The sequence below is a fragment of the Cebus imitator genome, unplaced genomic scaffold, assembly GCF_001604975.1.
Source record: "Cebus imitator isolate Cc_AM_T3 unplaced genomic scaffold, Cebus_imitator-1.0 Scaffold9, whole genome shotgun sequence".
Classification (NCBI taxonomy): Eukaryota; Metazoa; Chordata; class Mammalia; order Primates; family Cebidae; genus Cebus; species Cebus imitator.
In genome coordinates this window covers 13,005,117-13,026,814 of record NW_016107324.1, presented here as the reverse complement: position 1 = coordinate 13,026,814, position 21,698 = coordinate 13,005,117, and the positions used below count along the sequence as shown (strand labels likewise).

The 21,698-nt window shown below is 35.8% G+C and overlaps 1 protein-coding gene across 1 annotated transcript in view; it reads right to left on the bottom strand.

Annotated features, from left to right (window-relative positions):
- The window catches only part of UBR1 (ubiquitin protein ligase E3 component n-recognin 1), an 85,955-nt gene that overhangs the window by 5,368 nt on the left and 58,889 nt on the right, over positions 1 to 21,698 (bottom strand). Inside the window, exons 15-27 of the mRNA XM_017546406.2 lie at positions 17,954 to 18,134; positions 15,198 to 15,259; positions 14,801 to 14,911; positions 13,609 to 13,674; positions 13,253 to 13,354; positions 11,241 to 11,304; positions 8,596 to 8,720; positions 6,792 to 6,844; positions 5,644 to 5,746; positions 4,481 to 4,529; positions 3,932 to 4,086; positions 1,881 to 1,980; positions 137 to 237 (exon numbers count right to left, since the gene is read on the bottom strand). Coding sequence (XP_017401895.1) covers positions 137 to 237; positions 1,881 to 1,980; positions 3,932 to 4,086; positions 4,481 to 4,529; positions 5,644 to 5,746; positions 6,792 to 6,844; positions 8,596 to 8,720; positions 11,241 to 11,304; positions 13,253 to 13,354; positions 13,609 to 13,674; positions 14,801 to 14,911; positions 15,198 to 15,259; positions 17,954 to 18,134 — 1,272 coding nt within the window. The remainder of the gene's footprint in view (positions 1 to 136; positions 238 to 1,880; positions 1,981 to 3,931; positions 4,087 to 4,480; positions 4,530 to 5,643; positions 5,747 to 6,791; positions 6,845 to 8,595; positions 8,721 to 11,240; positions 11,305 to 13,252; positions 13,355 to 13,608; positions 13,675 to 14,800; positions 14,912 to 15,197; positions 15,260 to 17,953; positions 18,135 to 21,698) is intronic.

Below are 21,698 nucleotides of genomic sequence, written 5' to 3'. Positions count from 1 at the left end.
AATTATTAACATAAAAAAGTGATAATGAAAAATCAGTAGTAAATGTCTACAATAGTATAGTGATTTAATTTTAGAAGCAAGTAGAGAATTCTTAAATATTTAAACCAAGATACGATCAATTTACTTTTTAGTTTACCTGAAGTAGCCATGTAATCATGTCCTTCTGGCCTTCTAACTGGGGAATTCCTTTGAGTTTTTCCAAAAGAATATGTATGTTCATGGCTGAACTTCCCAATCCTTTTTTAAAACACAAAATCACACATCATAAATATATATAATCACCTCTTGGTATCCTCAGGGGATTGGTTTCAGGTCCCCTACGGACATCAAAGTCCACTAATGCTCAATTCCTTTATATAAAATGGTGTATTATTTGCATAAAATCTACATACTTGCTTCTGTATGCTTTAAATCATCATCTCTAGATTACTTATAATGCCTAATACAATGTAAATGCTATGTAAATAGTTGTTAGATAATATTGTTTAGGGAATAATGACAAGAAAAAAGAAGTCTGTGCATGTTCAGTACAGTGGCAACCATCCTTTTTCTTTCTTCCCCCTGAATATTTTCAATCTGTGGTTGGTTGAATCCTTAGATGTGGAACCTGCAGACATGGAGGGTCGATTATGTCTTCATAATTATGTACAAATTATAATTTCTAGTAAATGTTATTTACATTGATAACCAAGGTTTGCCAATCAATCCCTTAACTACATTAATTTTTCAATGGATGAATCTGCAATTATGTGAAGTACTGGGTTACAATGATATGATCTACTACATTTAAAAATGATGTATGAGAGGCCGGGCGCGGTGGCTCACGCCTGTAATCCCAGCACTTTGGGAGGCCGAGGCGGGTGGATCAAGAGATCAAGACCATCCTGGTCAACATGGTGAAACCCCATCTCTACTAAAAATACAAAAAATTAGCTGGGCATGGTGGCGCATGCCTGTAATCCCAGCTACTCAGGAGGCTGAGGCAGGAGAATTGCCTGAACCCAGGAGACGGAGGTTGCGGTGAGCCGAGATCGCGCCATTGCACTCCAGCCTGGGTAACAAGAGCGAAACTCCGTCCCAAAAAAAAAAAATGATGTATGAGAAAAACTTGAATTTAAGTCTCTCTCTTACATCTTTTACTGGCACTGCTAAGTGAAAGCTACCCTAAATATCTGTCTCTGGTCTTTCCTCCGCTTGACTCAGCATCTAAGCAAAAGTGCTTAATGAGAAACAAAATTGCCAAAATATCAAAGTGGGGGATGTCCATAAACTGAATATGTTTTTGATGTCTTCAGGGATCTAAAAACTACAGCATGTAAATAGAAAATGTTAGTCTTCTATTGTTTTTATAATCAACATGCCTGGAATGTGCTTTGAAAAAACTATCTTTATCAGGTAGCTTTTATTAGAAATCTAATTTAAACCTATCCTTTTCTTCCAAGTTGAATACAATGTAAAATGAACGTTAGTTATTCAGATTTCTATCATTTAAAATTCAGAAACATTAATATCTCATATAGAGATGTCAAGTGAATGCTATGGTTGACACAGCAGCAAATATTTGATAACACTGAGGTGAGTAATGAAAGTCAAAAAACACCAATATATGCAACAACAACAAAAAAGTGGGGAGCACATGTAGTGAAAAGACTGTAGTAAAGACTACAGTAAGAGATTAAAACTATATGAATATGCTTGAAAATATCAGTTACAAAACTAAGAATGCTAGAAACAAACAAATTATTTCAGGGTTTCCTATGTCTTAAGGACTGACAGATTAAAACTCTATAAGATATAAACTTTCAGGACTGACAAATTACAACTCCTTAAGATCAAAACTTTCTATGATAAATGTGTTGAAGGGTGATACTCAAACATACTTGAAGCCTTATGATAAAAGTCAAATGTTACTTCTTCTTCAGGAGCTTTTTGAAGCTGTTGCTTCTCTTCTAGTAAACCCAATGCCAGAATATGAAAAGCCTGAAGGAGGAAAATAAGAGATCTTAAAAACTGGGCTTCTTCAGGTAAATATATTTTTAATTTAATTTTTTTTTTTTTCAGAGACAGACCTCACTCTGTCACCCAGGCTGAAGTGAAGCAGGGCAATCCTAGCCTACTAAAGCCTTAAGCTCCCAGGTTCGAGTGATGCTCCTGCCTCACTGTCCTGAGTAGCTGGGGACTAGAGGTGCACAGCACCATGCCCAGCTTATGGTATTTTTTGTTATAGACGGGGTCTCACTATGTTGACCAGGTTGGTCTCAAATTCCTGCGCTCAAGTGATCCTCCTGCCTCAGCTTCCCAAAGTGCTGTGATTACAGGTATGGGTTACCATGCCCAGCAAGGTAAATCTATTTTAAGGAGAAGTATAAAACTAAGCAATCTGATAAGTAAAAACGCACTCACGTTAAGCAGTTCACAGAAAGAGAAATGAACACACATATGAAAAATGTTCAACTTGGCCAGGTGCTGGTGGCTCACAACTATAATCCCAGCACTTTGGGAGGCCGAGGCAGGTGGATCACCTGAGGTCAAAAGTTTGTGATTAGCCTGGCCAACAAGGTAAAAACCCGTCTCTACTAGAAATACAAAATTAGATGGGCATGGTGGTGGGTGCCTGTAATCCCAGTTGCTGGGGAGGCCAAGGCAGAAGAATTGCTTGAACCTGGGAGGCAGAGGTTGCAGTGAGCCAAGATGGTGTCAATGCATTCCAGCCTGAATGACAAGAGTGAAACTCTGACCAAAAAAAAAAAAAGTTCAACTTCACTTGAAGAAAAATGAGTTGAAACAAGATCATCCTGTTTTTCACCTATTACAGTGGCAAAAATTTTAGCATTTAGTAAAATATAGAGCTGGCATAGGTATTGGGAAGTAGGCACTTTTGACCATACTGGTGATGGGAAAGTAAACTGGTTTAACATTTTTGGAGGGTAATTTGAAAACATTTATCAAAAATGTAAAGATATATACCAGCTACTTGGAATTAGTATGACAAATACACTCCCTTAAGTATGCAAAAATACTCATACAAGAAAGTATATTTTATTGTTCTTTGTTACAGCAAAGACCTAGAAACACCTGAATGTCTATTAATAGGAGACTACTTAAACACATCATATCCATATGATGGAATACGCAGCTATCAAAAATAGGTAGTTCTATACATGCAAAACTTTAATAATGCTTATATCCTATATAGATAGGGCACTAGGACTCAGGGAGCGAAATTTTAACTTGATTTCAAACATATATGTATGGTTTATAATTTACTAGTGATTGTATTTATCAGTGTTATAAAAAAAATTGTGATACACATATGGCAGTGACAGCATTTAGAATCTGCAGACCAACAATATTCAAGGAAAACTGAAAATTTAGTTAGGCAGGTATAAATATAGAGTTACAACTACCATGACGTGGCATAATTAAGTAACATGTATTTATCTGTAACAGTAACAAGGAAAAATAGCTGCTTTCACTTTAGCTAATTCTTCTATCTCTAAAAATAATTACACTTATATCCATTTTACTAATGAGAAAATTATTATTTGCTACTTAAACAGAAAGTGGGGAAACCCAAGACTGAAGTCTAGACCTATCTTCAGACCTTTATTAACTGTCTCCTTATAATCCAAGTAAAACTAAAAATATAAAAAATCATGACAAAATAATAACATGTCAATTTATTAGCATGAGTACGCCTGTTTTTGTTTTCAAGGGTTTTATTAAACAGAAATGGTTCCCAAGAGTAAGGATGCTAAAAGCATGAGAATGTATCACTAAAAAAGTCTGTGGTATATATAAGCTATTTTTAACGACCCCTACATTTCAGGTGCTTTAGATGCGGTTCCAACCGAAGTTATACCCAAGATATTCTCCAGATCCTCAAGAACTCTAGAACTTGATGTAGATAAAATATTTTAGGAAAACAAACCATTTGGAGCATCCCTTCAGTCCACAAGTTAGAATCTGTGTCTATTGCCCGCTCAAATACAGTCCTGAGAATGTACATCATGATATCACAGTTGAGAAGGTTAATCACTTTGCTGAAAGCAGGGCAGAATTCAGGAGGTGGTGGTGGTGGCAATGCTACAGGAGGTGGGGAATGGATGAGGAAAGAGACAAACAGGCACATTTTTATTTGGGTTTTACTACATACTAAATTGCAAATGTCAAAAAATAATAAATTACATGCAAAATAAGAGATGCTTTTTTGTTACCTTTCCAGTACTGAAAATATCAATGTTACATGTAATGTAAGTACTAAGTCAGCCACCCAAAATGAACATTTGCCATCAATTTAAAATTCAATCACTGCTGATATATACCACATCTTAATATGTGAATAAGAAGCAAAAAGTTCTTTGCACTTCCTTGAGTTGCCCACTCTCAAAAACCAACAAAGCCAAAAAACTATACGCTTCGCTGATACAAAACCACAGAAAATAGCCAAAATCAGTCAATTCAGAATCTCACTTTTTACCTTCATCTTTGTTTTCTTGTTTTCTCCTTTTCTTCTGCATATGTTCAGCCTATAAAAAAAAATCTATCATTAAGTATACTGCTTTGCAAGCACGAAACAAAAGAAAGACTTTAAAGCAGTCAGGAAAGACCGAACCACCTATTAAAATAGTTTATATAATGAAGCATGTATTCAAAATGCCTCTTTGTGCTAGAAACAAAATGGTGTTCTAGAGAAAACTAATGCAAAATAGATGAGGAATATTCCTCATCAAGAACTTAGTCTCCATTCTTTTCTACTGAAAATATTTACCTGTACCTATTATGTACAGGGTACTATACTATGGGCTGTAAAGTATTTACTTTATAAGGACAAAGCCAGACATCATCTCAAGTTAAGTGATCAAACTTAACATGATCTTTCATGGGACAAAAAGGCATATGTGCTTAATGATGTGATGCAATATGTCACTTACATAGCATTCTTGCCAAAAATTGTTTAACTTGAATCTATTCTGTACTCCATAGAAATGCCAATGTTATGAAATTTAAAAATGCAAAAGAATTATCCTTTAAGTGAATGGAGACCACTGGCCAGGCATGGTGGCTCACGCCTATGATCCCAGCACTTTGGGAGGCTGAAATGGGTGGATCATTTGAGGTCAGGAGTTCGAGGCCAGCCTGGACAATATGGTCAAACCCCGTCTCTACTAAAAATACAAAAATTAGCTGGGCATGGTGGTGTGCACCTGTAGTCCCAGCTACTACTCAGGAGGCTGGGGCAGGAGAATCACTTGAACCTGGGAGGCTGAGGCTGCAGTGAGTCAAGATCGTGCCACTGCACTCTAGCCTGGGCAACTGAGCAAGGCTCCCTTTCAAAAAAAAAAAAAAAAGGAGACTATAGAAACATGACAATTAAATGAGTGTGTGATAATAATGAAATGCATGATGCTTGACTGAATCCTCTTCCCAAGACAGCTATAAAGGACATATGTAGCATAATCAGGAAAATCTGAATATTGCCTGTATACTAGATAACATTACTGATTCAATTTTTATTTCTTGACATAATGCCCTCTATTAATAACAATCAGCATGAAACTGTAGAAAAAGTGAAAATTTTCTGTGGAGTTAGAAAGCATAAAGTATTTAGGTTTAGCTACTGAAAAGGATACTTTTTTCTACCTTGCTATGCTGGGTTTTGGAGTAATGGTAAAAGTACACATTGAAGTCTTTCAATGATTCATCTTTTAATTCATAAACTCCATGGCCTGATACACCTGGTTTCCTAGATGGAAAATACAAGATGAACTGTAGTGTTCATGAAGTATAAAATGCAGACAAAATAAAAACCTAAAAATCTAGAAGTCAAAATATACAGAGAAAAAATTATATCTCATTTAGTTTATAAATTCCATTCCAATAATAAAACTAAAAGCCTACATTGTAAACACAAAGCCTGATAACAGCTGTGTTTTATAATAATGAAATTCAAACAAATCTGGAGAAGTCTGTTTTATACTATGTAGAACTGATCCCATAACCTATCTCTAAAGCTTTTTAGAGATTTGAGTCTCTGAAGCCTAAAGTTTGTCTATTCAACTAAAGAAAACTTCATTGGCCTTAGACACTTCATTGTCTAAGGTCAAATCTAAAATAGTAGGGAGACATCATAACCTTAGCAATTTGGAAATGAAAATACAATGCCGAATCCTTTATACTATAAGGAAAAATCATTAAGGTCAAAAGGAGTACTTCATATTTGTTCTAAACATTAAATAGCTTTTGGTTTCTATCCAATCTCTAAGTCAAATATTTCACTGAACATTATTAGATCATAAGAAAAGCTATACCCTATTTTTAAAGTTATTTGAAACTAGTAATTTATCTGTAAACACAATACTGTATCAATTTTTCAAATTTCAAAGATTAACACAAATTTTTCTTTCTTTTACATACTTAAATGAAAATATAAAATGCTGTTTTAATTCTACTAGAGAAAAATCCAAAATTCGCATATAAAATAAAAATTTATAGAATAAACGAAATCATGGGTTCAAATTAATGGGAAAGAGACTATCCAAAAAGTCTGTTTACTATGTAAATAAATCATCTAATATCATAAAAGAATATTTCTCATTCACCTGCCAAAAACATTCATTTTATCAACAAACAGATACAAAGTGTCTACTGTGAGCCCCTCATTGCCATGCTTTCTAATCTGTGTTCCACTCTTATTCTTGGGAGTTCAGGTAAGAACTTCAGAAGTATTCAAAGTACAACAACAAAGATCAATCTACCTTTTAGAATAAGCATAAATATTAAGCACTTACTTAAATGTGGCCACTTTGTTTATGACATTCTCTAAGCCAGTTTCATTATTTTCCTGTCAAAACAATATTTTTGTCATTTTTACCTTCATATAGTAACTTCCACTTCTCTGTGAAGTGAAATACATTTTCAACTGCACCTCTGAAGTAAGTATTTTGTAAATAATAAAAGAAACACATCAATTTCCACTATTAAAAAATTAGGTCTAAAACCAATTATCTATGTTTTGGGAGTCCAACTTTGTAAGTGATAAGATGTATGTATAAACTGTTTAAGAAAGGTTATCTAAGTTTACCTTCATATGTGTGTATATGTATACACATAGATCTATGGCATACACACACAGTATTACCAATATTTCAAAGAAAAGCTTTTCTTAATGTTGTATGTTTATCACCCACATCATTTATGCACATGCCCATGCTGTACTAATCCCTAAAATCAAGGTAACAAAATTATTGAGCTCCAACTAGTCACGTAGAGCAATACCCATGTCTGTATGTCCTATTATATTCTACTTTCTGCAATTATAATAGTTTTAATCTGACTGGCCTCATCTTTTCCTTAAAGAGGGTATACTACTTTTTTTTACAAAGTCATTTTAAATCAAGATAAGGACCTAGTCAAACTACTACAGTAAGCTCATAGATTCCTGTAGTCTTATAAAGATAAGAAATGTAACCTCCCTTAAAATATATATATATACTTGTGCCTTTCCGTGGCCAGGCACGGTGGCTCACGTCTGTAATTTCAGTACTTTGGGAGGTCAAGGTGGGTGGATCACTTCAGGTCAGGAGTTTAAGACCAGCCTGGCCAAAATGGCAAAATCCCATCTCTACTAAAAATACAAAAATTAGCCGGGTGTGGTGGCGCGCACCTGTAATCCTAGCAACTCAAGAGGCTGAGGGAGGAGGATTGCTTGAACCTGGGAGGCGGCAGCTGCAGTGAACCAAGAGCCAAGATTGTGCCACTGTACTCCAGCCTGGGTGACAGAGCAAGACTTCGTCTCGTGTGTGTGTGTGTGTGTGTGTGTGTGTGTGTGTATCCCTATTCTACCTCTTTGGAAAGCCTTGACAGCACAGATAAGTATAATTATTTTTTATAACTCATATTCAAATCTTAAAGGGAAAAAATATGAGACTCATAACCTATAGAACTATTACTGCAGTATCTGTATACACAAAAATACAAATACCACTTGTGGTGGTCATGAGAATGCACCTTGCAGACCTCTAATTACAGGGAACAAATGACCACATGCCTCAACTGCTGTGCTCTGGTGAAACCGAGGCAAAGCTTCTCACCAGTCATTCCCAGACAATAGGCAAGGCAGAGATACTAATGCAGGCTTACTCTGGAACACATGGGAAGGCACAGATGGAAAGGCTGCCCAGCACTCTGGGATACTTCTATTTAACTTTCCTTCCCTCTTTACTTCACTGGGAATCAGATTTGCATCAGAATCTGATGGCCCCCCTTGTCGTTCCCAGATCCCTGGCCATTTTCCTTAATAAAAAAAACTTAATGTTTTGTCACGAGATCTGCTTCTCAGAAGACCCATATTAACACATCACCCAGTCTCAGTATGTCAGGGAGTTCCCTTTTTACCTCTGGAATAATCTAAGTAAACAAAAAGTAAAGGAGTTTCACCCAGAATTAAAATTTATACCACTAAAGGATGAAAGTGATTGGTTTGCATCTGTAAAGTAATAATATAGAACATTTTGCCTAAAATTTTGAAGTAGCTTCTTAAAAAAAACTCTATCATCTTGAGGCAAACAGAGATAAAATCAAAATCAGACTTACATTCTCAGGCAAATTTTTGGCAATGGCGCTGTGTGGCATAGGTTCAATGCAAAGCAAGTGAATAATTTCTCTCATTGTGACCTCTTCTTTGGTCACATTTCCTACTCCAGGTACATAACGCTCACCTAGTTCAAATAATTAAAAATAAAAAGTAGAATAATTGTTTTCTACTTAAATCTATCCCCATCAGAAGCACTTACAGAACACTGCATTAAATTAAGTTTGTAAGACAGGGGCAAAAGTTATTTGAATGGGTTCCCAAATCTGAACAAGAATCTGTGTTGAAAGAGGGAGAAAACTGAAGTGACTTGAAATTAGCTAAGTGTCTTGGCTAACTTATACACATATACACAGACACACAGACACATACGTATACATACACATACACATACTCACACATTATAAATAAGGCCCCTCAAATAAATTAGCATGTGTTTCTAATCCAGAACACATGGCAGATGGCATCTGAATGAGCAGTGGCCATCACTGAATAGTTTTTCTTTCAAGATCTTCCTCAATTTTGTATCTACTTGTTATTTAAGAAAGAACAAAGGGAAAACTGAAAAACAAAATACTTAAAAATGTCTTTATGGATTAAATGACAAAACAGTAATATGTATTAGGAATGAATGGTGTTGTGAAAATGCCTACAAGGTCAGATTTCCATTTTTCATCAATATAAACCACCAAATGAAGGGGAAAAAATAGCTAACATAAGTATGGGAGCTTCACTGATGTCAACAGCATCTAATTCCCATTGCCTTAAGAAGGCTTACAATATCTGGCCTTATATCACCACTGATTTTCAACACTACAGTATTTGTACAAAGACCTATCATATTTACAAGAGGGTTACTAAGAAAGAAACCCCTTGCTTAAGAGATTTGATGAATTCTACAAATTTGCCAAAGAATGACTTTTTGTTAAGTGAATTTGTTTCCAACATACTTATTCTGCTTTACATTTGTAAAGCATTTTGTAATTTTTATAATTTTTCACCAAAAACAGTATCCCCTAGAATTTTAGTACTAGAAGAAACCTCAGAGATCGTGTAGGTTACCTCCACATTTTACAAATCAGGAATATAAGGCCAAAATAATGCAACTGCATGTTTTTAAAAGCTAGTAGCAAGGCCAAGACTAGAGCTCCTGATTCTCAATCCAAATATTTTTTCATATTTTAATTTTAATCAGAAATATAATTTTTTAAACAAAAATGTTGATTCCTGAAAGTAACGATCTTAACACTCATGAACAGAAAAAGTATTAACTAAAAAGCAAATCACAAGAAAAAAAACAATAAATTTGGGCAAACACAATATAGTAAAATAATAGTAAATAAAACAGTAAAATTAAATATAGTAAATAAAAAATAGTAATAAAATAAAAAAATAAAAAATAAAAGTAAAAAAATAGTAAAACAGTAAAATTATACTACAATATTAGAAATTCTTCATACAGTACTCTAAGGACAAATGCAAAAGTTCCCCTTGAGTTTTCATAATTTGATAAAGTATATAATCAGTTTTTAATTCTTTTACACATTTTTAATTCATCCATTTTTTCCCATCTGTTTGTTACTGGTATATTCTGGACAGGAAGAATTAGTGGTCTGAAAGGTTTAAGTCTCACCCAGCAATAAAGCCTTACTTCCCTTTCGGCTGAGACATGTAGCTAGTCTGGCAACTAGCTCTCTGACAAACAAGTAAAAATGAACCCATTTTTACAGACTTAGCTAACAGCTCTAATCCCCACTAAACAACTATTCAAACAAAGGAGTGTTTGTTGCAGTAAAGTAAATAAGAAAAGCCAGAATGAGAAGTCAAGAACAAGGTGATGGCAATGAATGTACCCAGCTGGTAAAATCAACAGACTATGACATGGCATATATTTGTATTCAATAGGTTAGAACACAGTGTTCCTGCAAGGAATATTTATATTAATCTCAACCAAATTATAAGACACATTCTATGGGTCAATGTCATAAGTTGATAAACATTATTTCTGGCAAAGAACACTCTTTTTTTTTTCTCTAAGTAAACTTAACAAAGTTAAGTATGACCAATATTAGCACAAAACAATTGAACAGAATAGGATGAAAATATATTTTACTTAGACCAATGATACATATAAAATTTTTAACACTAAATGAACTCCAAATATGTCAAAACAAATTTACAAATCAGGTAGGAAAAATAAAGATGTAACATCTGTACTTTTATGAAGGTGATTTTCTAAATGCAGTATTTGACTGAGGAGTAAACGATCACTTATAGTTCATATAAATGGTCTCTGTAAAAAGTAACCCATGGACCAGGCGCAGTAGCTCATGCCTATAAGCCCAGCATTTTGGGAGGCTAAGGTGGGCAATTATGAGGTCAGGAGTTAGAGATCAGCTTGCCCAGCATGGTGAAACTCCAACTCTACTAAAAATACGAAACATTAGCCAGGCATGGTGGCGTGCACCTGTAATCCCAGCTACTTGGGAGGCTAGGGCAGGAGAACTGCTTCAACTCAGGAGGCAGAGGTTGCAGTGAGCCAAGATCGCGCCACTGCACTCCAGCCGAAGCGACAGAGCAAGATTCCATCTCATAAAAAAAAAAATTAATCCATGTTCTATGTCAAAATATTGTGTTTTAATCTTACCCACAATATAGATGAGGACCTGAAGCATTTCTTCTATTAATGTATTATATTGTTTAATCAAATCCTACAGAATTGAAAAAGAATAAATTAGTATGGAAGAACCAAAAATCTCCATAAAACACGCATTTCTGGATCAGACTCATGGTCCATCCAGTTCAGTATTTTTTCACCCAGTGCAGTATTTGTGTATGTGTATGTGCACAGCACAAATAGTTACAAGGTGAAGAGTTCCCTTTTTTGACATCAAATTCAACAATATCTGGCATATAATTGTTAAATACTGTCATTGTTTTCATTCTTATTATCCCCTGCATAGTCACACCTCAGCACACTAATGCTAATCTTTAATTCGTCCTCTATTACTGGCTGCCTTCTTATCTGGGGTAGTGAGAAAGCGCTTTCAAATACATACCCAACAGCTATGCTGAGAGTATCCTTCTCTAATACACCCCTCATTTAAACACTATTAAATCGGATATTGATTTTCACTAAGTATAAAACACAACTAAAAATTAGCTCTGCATTTTACATCCTATTCATGTTAGCCCTTTGCAAGTAACTTCTATTTTTTCATTTAAAAAGTTTTTTTAATGTATTTATTATTTTTCCAAAGAAACTTTACCAGAAGAAGTAACTTCTCATTTGAAAGAACAGAGTAATGAGATTTCATGAATTCAAAGCAGTTAAGGATTACTTTATAGGCAAATATTAATTCAAATATTAAAACAATAAAGATGTGGGCGGGCACAGTGGTTCATGCCTATAATCCTAGCACTTTGGGAGGCTGGGGCGGGCACATCACTTGAGCTCGGGAGTTTGAGACCAGCGTGTCCAACAAGGTGAAACCTCGACTCTATTAAAAATACAAAAAATTAGCTGGGCTTGGTGGCTCATGCCTGTGGTCCCAGCTACTCAGGAAGCTGAGGCAGAAGAATCGCTTAAATGGGAGGGGGAGGTTGCAGTGAGTCAAAATTGTGCTGTTGCACTCCAGCCTGGGCAACAGAGTGAGACTCTGTCTCAGAAACAAATAATAAATAAAATAAAATTTGTATATTACTTCTGAGACAACAAAGATTAAAATACCATTGTCATTATAGATGTATATATTGCACAAGAGAGCTTAAATAGGAATTTCTGAGAGCAATTTAACAATATGTATTAAGAGTCTTAAGAAAAAGTATGTTGTTTTATCCAACAAATCCACTTATAAAAATGTATCTTAACAAAATAGTTAGACAAGTGTTTAAACACTGAGCTACAACTGTTTATAAGACCAACCAACTTCTCAAAAATAAATAAATAAATAAAATAAAATCAGCCTGGCCAACATAATGAAATCTTGTCTACTAAAAATACAAAGATTAGCAGAGCATGGTGGCTAGTCTCAGCTACTCAGAGGCTGAGGCAGGAGAATCACTTGAACCCTGGAGGCAGAGGCTGTGGTGGACCAAGATCACACCACTGCACTCCAGCCTGGGCAACAGAGCAAGACTCCATCTCAAAAATAATAAATAAATAAATAAATAAATAAATAAGCAACCAACTAGAAAGACCTCTTCAGTAACAGACTTTAAAGTATAATGCATCATATAGTATAACCCTATATAATTATTTAAAATGATGATATAATTGCATATTTATTTCATTACAAGATGAAAAACCTTTGGCAATATGTTAAGCATAAGAAGCAGATTACACAACAGCACATATAGAATGATACAATTTTTGCTTTAAAAACAAGAAAGACACCAAAACCTTAAAAGTGATCATTTCCAGGAAGCAGTGTTTTTCATGTGATTTTTTTCTTTGTGAACCTACATATTCTAATTTTTCTAGATTAAAAAGATTGTATGTGTGTACATATGTGTGCTATATATATCCATGTCATTTCAGGAGGTATGCATTAAGAAATAACTTTTAAAATATGACTAAATATGACGGAAATAAAATATGACTCAAACAGTAACAATATTTTCTTTAAAATTAATTCACATAATTTATAGGTTCTGTACCTGGTCTTTTGTAGATACGGTCTTGTTAAAAGCCTCGGCAAGTTCATACCTCTGAAGTACCAGTAACAAGAACTTATTGGGATCCATTAAAGATGCACCAATCTGTGAAAGAAACCCAGCATCATATTTCTTGTGTATTGTACGGAGAAACATTGTGTCTCTTGTAGGACTGTCAGAAAATTATGAAGTTTGTAGAAGATAATGAAATAGAATAGTCCCTTCTATTTCTATGACATCATATTCAGTTTAATGGTGAGAATATTTTAAGTTAAAAATAATTACATTATCTTCTCTTATTATAAAGAACTTAAAAAGGAAGATTAAGACACAATATCAGAAACAATTTAAATAGGTACCTGAAGCATGATGATATCTTTATCGTACATTTCTTCTCTGCACTTAACGTCTTGGTAATAAAACACCTATAAAACAACAGATGGAATAAAGGCTAAAAGAATTATTTCAAGCAAATTTCTCAAGAAAACCTATCCTTAAAACTGTTTCTAAGCTAGAAACTCCTTAGTGGCAAAAAATAAGTTGGATATCCATGAATCATTTAAAGGGACTTGTGAGGATGAAGAAATACGGCATGAAATCACTTCAGAATTAAAAATGTTCTATATTAGTTATTACTCTCATGTATAAAAAAAGAATTTATTTTCCCTAAGTTTAAAATACCTACTTTAATAAAAGTAAACCAATCAATCATAATATCATTTTTTCTTTTTTTAAATTTTAAGTTCCGGGATACACATGCAAGACGTATAGGTTTGTTATGTAGGTAAACACATAATACCATTTTTCTTCCAAGTGGTAGCTTTACAAGACCTATTTCCCCACCTTTTAAGAAAAGCAAGGCCAGGCGCAGTGGCTCACGCCTGTAATCCCAGCACTTTGGGAGGGAGGCAGAGGCGGATCACCTGAGGTCAGAACTTCAAGACCAGACTGGCCAACATGGTGAAACCTGGTCTCTACTAAAATTACAAAAATTAGCTGGGCATGGTAGCACATGCATGTAGTCCCAGCTACTCAGGAGGCTGAGGCAGGAGAATTGCCTGAACCCAGGAGGCGGAGGTTGCGGTGAGCCGAGATGACGCCACTGCACTCCAGCCAGGTGAAAGAAAGAGACTCTGTCTCAATTAAAAAAAAAAGAAAAAAAGAAAAGCACTACTCCATATTTACTCTAAAATAGAAGACAAAATTACAAGGTGGTCTTCAATTAAGACAGATGGTGGAAAGACTAAAGGCCTCTAAGTAAGGTAATTCGCAGAAAAGAACTATGTAACAGGGAGGCCCCTGGGGTACTATTGGCTTTCACCTAATTTATCATACAAGCACCCTAGTTTCTTATAATTCAGATGGAATACACAGTAAATAGGATAGGAGAAATGTCTATATAGTTCCTAGAACTTTCGTTTCTAAGAGTTTATATAAGAGAATAATAGCAAATACTCAGTAAAATCCAGGGACATGGGGTAAAATTATGTAAGAGGAAAATAATTGGAAAATGAACACATTCAGAAATATAAATAATAGGCTTTGACATACCTGGCTAATAAGAGATAGCCCATTTCTTCGCCACATCTCAGCAACAACCTGGGCAACCAACACCAGACAACGTAAAGGATATTCCACTAGTACCTCTACTTGAAAGTCCTCCTGAAATAGAGTAAGGTCAATTTTATCATTTCTCAGGGCTTGCATGTATCTCCAAGTTAGGGCACTACATATTTTTCAGTTTTCTCATGTGTAAAACAGAAGAGCTAGAACTAGATGATGTCTAAGTCCCTGTGATTCAGATTACAATATACTATATGAAGATGTAAAATTACCAAATAGGAATTATTCAGGTAGGTTTCCAAATATTATTTTCCTTCTTGTCCATCAACCAAGAGGTATTCAGAAATAGAACACAAGCAAATCAATACTTAGTAGAATCACTTACAAAAGACACAAATTCATGCAGTCTTGAAATGGCACCCAGCCTGCTTAAACGTACATGAAGACCTAAAGTTAAAAAAAAAAAAAAAGAGAAAAATGAGAAAACAAACCCAATTTGTTAACTAGTTAACTCATCAAGTTTAAAAATCTGTGTAATTTGGCCGGACACAGTGGTTTAGAAATTTGTTTAATTTGGCCAGGCACAGTGGCTCACGCCTCTAATCCCAGCACTCTGGGAGGCCGAGGCAGGCAGATCACCTGAGGTCAGGAGTTCAACGACTAGCCTGGCCAACATGGTAAAACCTGCTTTCTACAAAAATACAAAAATTAGCCAGGCATGATGGTAGGTGTCTGTAATCCCAGCTACTTGGGAGGCTGAAGCAGGAGAATTGCTTGAACCTGGGAGGCAGAGGTTGCAGTGAGCCAAGATTGTGCCACTGCACTCCAGCCTGGGCGACAGAGTGAGGCTCTGTCTCTAAAAAAAAACTTATGTGATTTAAAGTATGTTTACTGAGTTTAGAAATTATACTCTAGAATGCAGATTGTTGATTTCTAATTTTGAAACACAATATTACTAACATATTTAAAATCCTACACTGTGCAAGGTGTGCTCATAACTTATATAAAAATAACATACTGTCTCTCAAGATATGTTTACTGCTTTTAGCCAAGCATCAAAAGAAATAAAAATTACCAGTTAAAACAATTCTTTAAGCATGGGGGGTTGGGGGGAGAAAAAAAAAATGAAAATTTATCCAAGTATTTTTTTAATAAAAATAAAAGCAACATAAAATCCCATGATGTCAATTATACCATATATAAACATTAACTCATAATGGATCAAAGACCTTAAACACAGGTTTAAATATAGGTGCTAAAACTAAAAAATAAAACTCAAAGAAAACATAGGGAAAGTCTTCATGACATTAGATTTGACAGTAAGGTTTTGGATACGACACCAAAAGCACAGGCAACAAAAGAAAAAAATAGATAAACTGGACTACAACAAAAACACCTGTGAGGCCGGGTGCGGCGGCTCACGGCTGTAATTCCAGCACTTTGGGAGGCTGAGGCGGGTGGATCACAAGGTCAAGAGATCGAGACCATCATGGCCAACATGGTGAAACCCCGTCTCTACTAAAAATACAAAAAATTAGCCGGATGTGGCTACACATGCCTGTAATCCCAGCTACTTGGGAGGGTGAGACAGGAGAATTGCTTGAACCCAGGAGGCGGAGGTTGCAGTGAGCCGAGAATGCGCCATTGCACTCCAGCCTGGGCAGCAAGAGCGAAACTCCGTCTCAAAAAAAAAAAAAAAAAAATCTGTGTATCAAAGGATACCATCATCAACAGAGTAAAAACGCAACCCCCAGAATGGGAGAAAATATTTATAAATCACATGTCTGTAAACAGTTATTATCTAGAATTAGATGGGCAGAACACTTGAATAGATAGTTCTCCAAAGATATACAAATGGACAATAAACATGTGAAAAGCTGATCAAAATCACTAATCACTAGGGGCAATGCCTATCAAAAGCACATGAGATACCACTTCATATCCATTAGAATGATTATTAACGGAGGTGTGGGGAGAAAAAATATCAAGTGTTGTCAAGGATGTAGATAAACTGGAATCCTAGTGCATGCTGGTGGGAATGTAGAATGGTATAGCCACTAAGAAAAACAATATGATGGTTCCTCAAAAAACTAAAAATAGAATTCCCAAATAATCCAGCAATTTCATATTTGGGTATATACCCAAAAAACTGAAAACAAGGACCTGAACAGATACTTCTATACCCATGTTCATAACAGGATTATTCATAACAGCCAAAAGGTAGTACAACCCAAGTGTCCATCAATGGATAAATGGATGAACAAAATGTGGTATATCCATACAATGGAATATTATTCAGCCTTTTTAAAAAAGGAAATTCTGGCACATGCTACAACATAAACCTGAGGACATTATGTTAGATCAAATAAGCCAGTTGCAAAAGGATAAATACTGTATGAGTCCATTTATAATAGGTACCAAGAGTAGTCAAATTCATAGACATGGAGAGCAGTAGTTACTAGTGGGTATGGGGAAGGGGCAATGGGGAGGTATTGCTTAATAGTAAGATTATTCTATTTCAGTTTTAGAAGTTTCATTTTTAGAATATAAAAACCTTCTGGAGAAGGATGATGGTGATAGTTGAAGAATAATGTAAATATACTTAGTGCCACTGAACTGTACACTTAAAAATGGCTAAAATGATAAGTTTTATGTCATGTAATTTTCTCATTATTAAAAATATAAATATATACACTTCAATAAAGCTGTTTTTAACAAACCCTGACAAATGAATGGCCAATTTACATGAAAATGCAAATGATTAAGAAGAATCTATGATTTCTTCCTTTTAGTGATAAAGAATGATACAGATAATACACTAGTGAAATTGGTCAGAATGGAGGGTTAGAAACCAGCAACCAGATTTTAATATATTTGAATTTGGGTGGGAGATGAGTTACCACGTTAGTGGTATAAGAATCCATAAGTCGACTCAGATAAAACAAAGCCCAGGTAAATAAGCATCTTTAAATAGATGTTCTGGTGACAGCTCCTTGAAGGATAGTGACAGCCCTTAAGTGCAATATCTGACCTGAGCATGTCTGTACATAATGAGCACAGAATAAAAATAGAAATGATTCTACTAAATGGGTATCTGGAAGCAAAGCTAATAGGTATATGCAAAAAGGAATAAACACTCACCAGCAAGAGTCCTAGAAAGCGGCAGATGTATGCTTACAAGATCCTCAGATACTCTGTAGGACTTCGTTTCCAAACTATGTCCACAGAATTGTACTACTGTCTTGCTACTAGACATGAAACTTGTACTGCACCTCATCACAGCTTTGTGACATTCTTTATAAGCCACAAGTAAGAGTTCTTCCTAAGAGGAAAATAATACAAAAAGTTGACAAGTTGTCTACTTCAACACCTTATTTTTTTTCAGATAGGCTGTCCTGTGGCCCAGGCTGGAGTACATGGCATGATCATAGCTCACTGCGGCCTCAACCTCCTGGGCTCAGGTGATTCTCCCACCTGAGCCTCTTGAGTAGCTGGAACTACAGGCACATGCCACCATGCCCAGGTTTTATTTATTTTTTGTAGAGGCAGGATCTCTGCATGTTGCCCAGGCTGGTTTTGAACTCCGGGGCTCAAGTGGTTTGCCCACCTTGGCCTCCCAAAGTGCATGAGCCACCATGCCCAGCATAACACACATCATTCAATACTTACTAAATATGAGTGGAAAATTGTACTAAGGCTACCTCCACAGGATTTGCAAACTTGTAGGAAATATAAGATATATCCATATATTCACTTATAATCAAATAAAAAATCAGCACTAAGTAAATGGTACAAACTAATTGCTCTAAGAGGGTTTAAAAAAAAAAAAGAATCACAAAGAATTGGGAAGACATATTTGTGAAAGCAGCTTCTGATGGGACCTAAAAGAATATGCAGATTTTAAGTATGAGGAAAGAGAAGCAGAAGATAGCATTCTAAGGAGAAATGTAGAATAAAGAAAGACAAAAATAAGAGAAATACAACTCCTATTCAGGCAGTGGAGAGAAATAAAGCATAAATGAAAGGATTTATGGATGAAATTAACAAGCATTTCAACTGGAAATGTGTCTTGACACAGACATGTGACTACACTGATGAAGTCTGCGGTGTAATAATGTAATTAACACACTGCTTCAAGAAGAATTAATGTGGGTCATTGAAGACCCACTGAAGATGGTAGATTGGAGACGATAAAGTTAGGAGATATAGAAACCAACAGAGAGATGACTATAAATTGATAAGGGTCTGAACTAGGGTGGGGCCGTCACAAAAGTAAAGAATGAACCTATAGAAAATAAGTTTGGATTATAAAATAAATTTGGGATAAGAAAGAATAAAATCTGGGTGAATATAGTAGGAAGAGAGATGTTAAAGATCACTCTCTTAAGGATAGTATTTCTGATTTTATCTTGAAAAAGGAACTCCACAGTCAAACAGATGGAAACATCCCTCTCAAAAATCAACATACTGACTAACTATAGGGTTTTAGAAATTCAGTAGCTTGCCAGGCGTAGTGGCTCACGCCTGTAATCCAAGCACTTTGGAGGCCAAAGCGGGAGGATCGCCTGAGGTCGGGAGTTCAAGACCAGCCTGACCAACACGGTGAAACCCCGTCTTTAAAAAAAAAAAGAAAGAAAGAAAGAAAAGAAATTCAGTAGCTTTAAAAAAAAAATCCTCTTTTTGTGTAACCTAACATTTCTGAATCTTATGTGAACCCTGAACATTTTTCCCTTCAACAACTTGTTAGCATTGAATATATTCTGGACTTGTGTTTCCTACTTTTTTATCAGCTATAAGAATATAGTGGCTCTGGGATTTCCCATATGGATAAATTTAATAGTAGCATCACTAATAAAACAAGGATAATCAAAATGAGAAAACGCAAGTTGGAAGCGGAGGGCAGCAGGTCTATTAAAAATATTCTGAGTTTAAGGTCAGGTGTGGTGGCTTCATGCCTATAATCCCAGCACTTTGGGAGGTCAAAGAAAGAGAATCACTTGAAGTCAGGAGTTTGAGACTAGCCTGGGCAACATAGCAAGACCTTGTCTCTGCAAAAAATAAAAAAATTAAAAAAATTAGCTAAGTGTGGTGGCATGTGCCTCAAGTCCCAGCTACTTCGGAGGCTAAGGTGGGAGGATCATGTGAGCCCAGGTCAAGGCTGCAGTGAACCACGACAGCGCCACTGTACTCCAGCCTGGGTGACAGAGCAAGACCCCGTCTCTAAAACACATACACATACACACACACACACACACCCCATAAGATCTAAGCAGGAATGTCTGGCACACAAACAGAAATGACACTGTACCTTAAGAGGGTCACCCTATGAACTTTTAACCAAGTGGTAGAAATACAAGAGAAGAGTAAAGAATGTAAGATATACACACTTACCATCAAAGTAAAAAAAAATTTAAGCACCATGTAAATGGGACAAACTAATTGCCCTAAGATGGCAAAGAAAAGAATCACAATTAATTAGGAAGACATATTTGTGAAAACATATTTCTGTAAGACAGAGAAGAGAGTATTGGGGAATGTCTCTTTTAGCAAGCAGAAGGTACCAGAAAAAAGGCAATCATTGACTGAAACAAGTCATCAATTATAAAAGTATTAAGATAATGCAGTTTGTGAAAACCAGAGGGAAAGAACGTTTCAAGGAGATTAAAGTACTCAAGCAAATACAATGCTACAGACAAGTCAAGGAAGATGGAAACTAAGAAAAGACCTCTGAATTTGGTTACCAAATGGATCCTCTGAGATTTTTTTTTTTTTTAAATGCAGTTCTTGTCAATTGCTAAGGGCAGAAGTCAAACTGCAAAGAAGTGTTAGAAGCCACAAGTGAAGATACCAAATGTATTTTCTTCTTTCGGAAGACATCAAGATGAAAATATACACCTTCATCTCATCACCTAACAATTGTGCATACCCTCCATAAAAGTGAGGGAAGCCAAAAAATATGTGTTGTGCTTGCTGGACAGTATTTCCTGTGCTGATTGTACTAAAAAGCTACAGCGCTAAACTCTATTGCATCTGTGAGTATGGCTGCTACTCTGAACCTGTGACCAATTGCTGGTGGTGAAGCAGAAGGGAAGAAGAAAAAGAGACCATAGTTCACAGGAGTAGCAAAGGCAAGAAAGGGGGCTTTTATTATTATTGTTTTTAAAAATAAGGGAGTCCTGTTTGTTTATAGTCAGCTCATTAAAAGAGTAGGAAGCACAGTCCAGATAATTCAGGATGCTAACTCCAGGGAAAAGTAACGTAAGTCAGAACCAAGAGCCTTCGTAGAGCCATTAGATTTAAAAAGAGACAAAAAGACCAATAGTGAAGACACAGAAAAACTTAGTCGCTGAATACGTAATGGTAACAGACACATAGAAACTGGAGATGATAAAGGAATTTAATTCAGCTAATGGTAATTTTCTCAGAAAATAAATAAATGAGGTCATCATTCTTAAAGGGAATCTGGGGTAGGACTGTATATTTAAAGAGGGTTATGGTCTAAAATTGTTGTTTAAGGAAATACATTAGTTCTGTATTTTGAAACTAACACAAATAACATGTGTTTTTTTTTTTTGAGATGGGAGTTTCGCTCTTGTTGCCCAGGCTGGAGTGCAGTGGTGTGATCTTGGCTCACCACAGCCTCCACCTACTGGATTCAAGCGATTTTCCTTCCTCAGCCTCCTGAGTAGCTGGAATTACAGGCATGCGCCACCACACCAGGCTAATTTTGTATTTTTAATAGAGACAGGGTTTCTCCATGTTGGTCAGGCTGGTCTCAAACTCGTAACCTCAGGTGATCCGCCCACCATGGCCTCCCAAAGTGCTGGGATTACAGGTGTGAACCACCATGCCCAGACATAACAAAGGTCTTGCATGAATAATCATC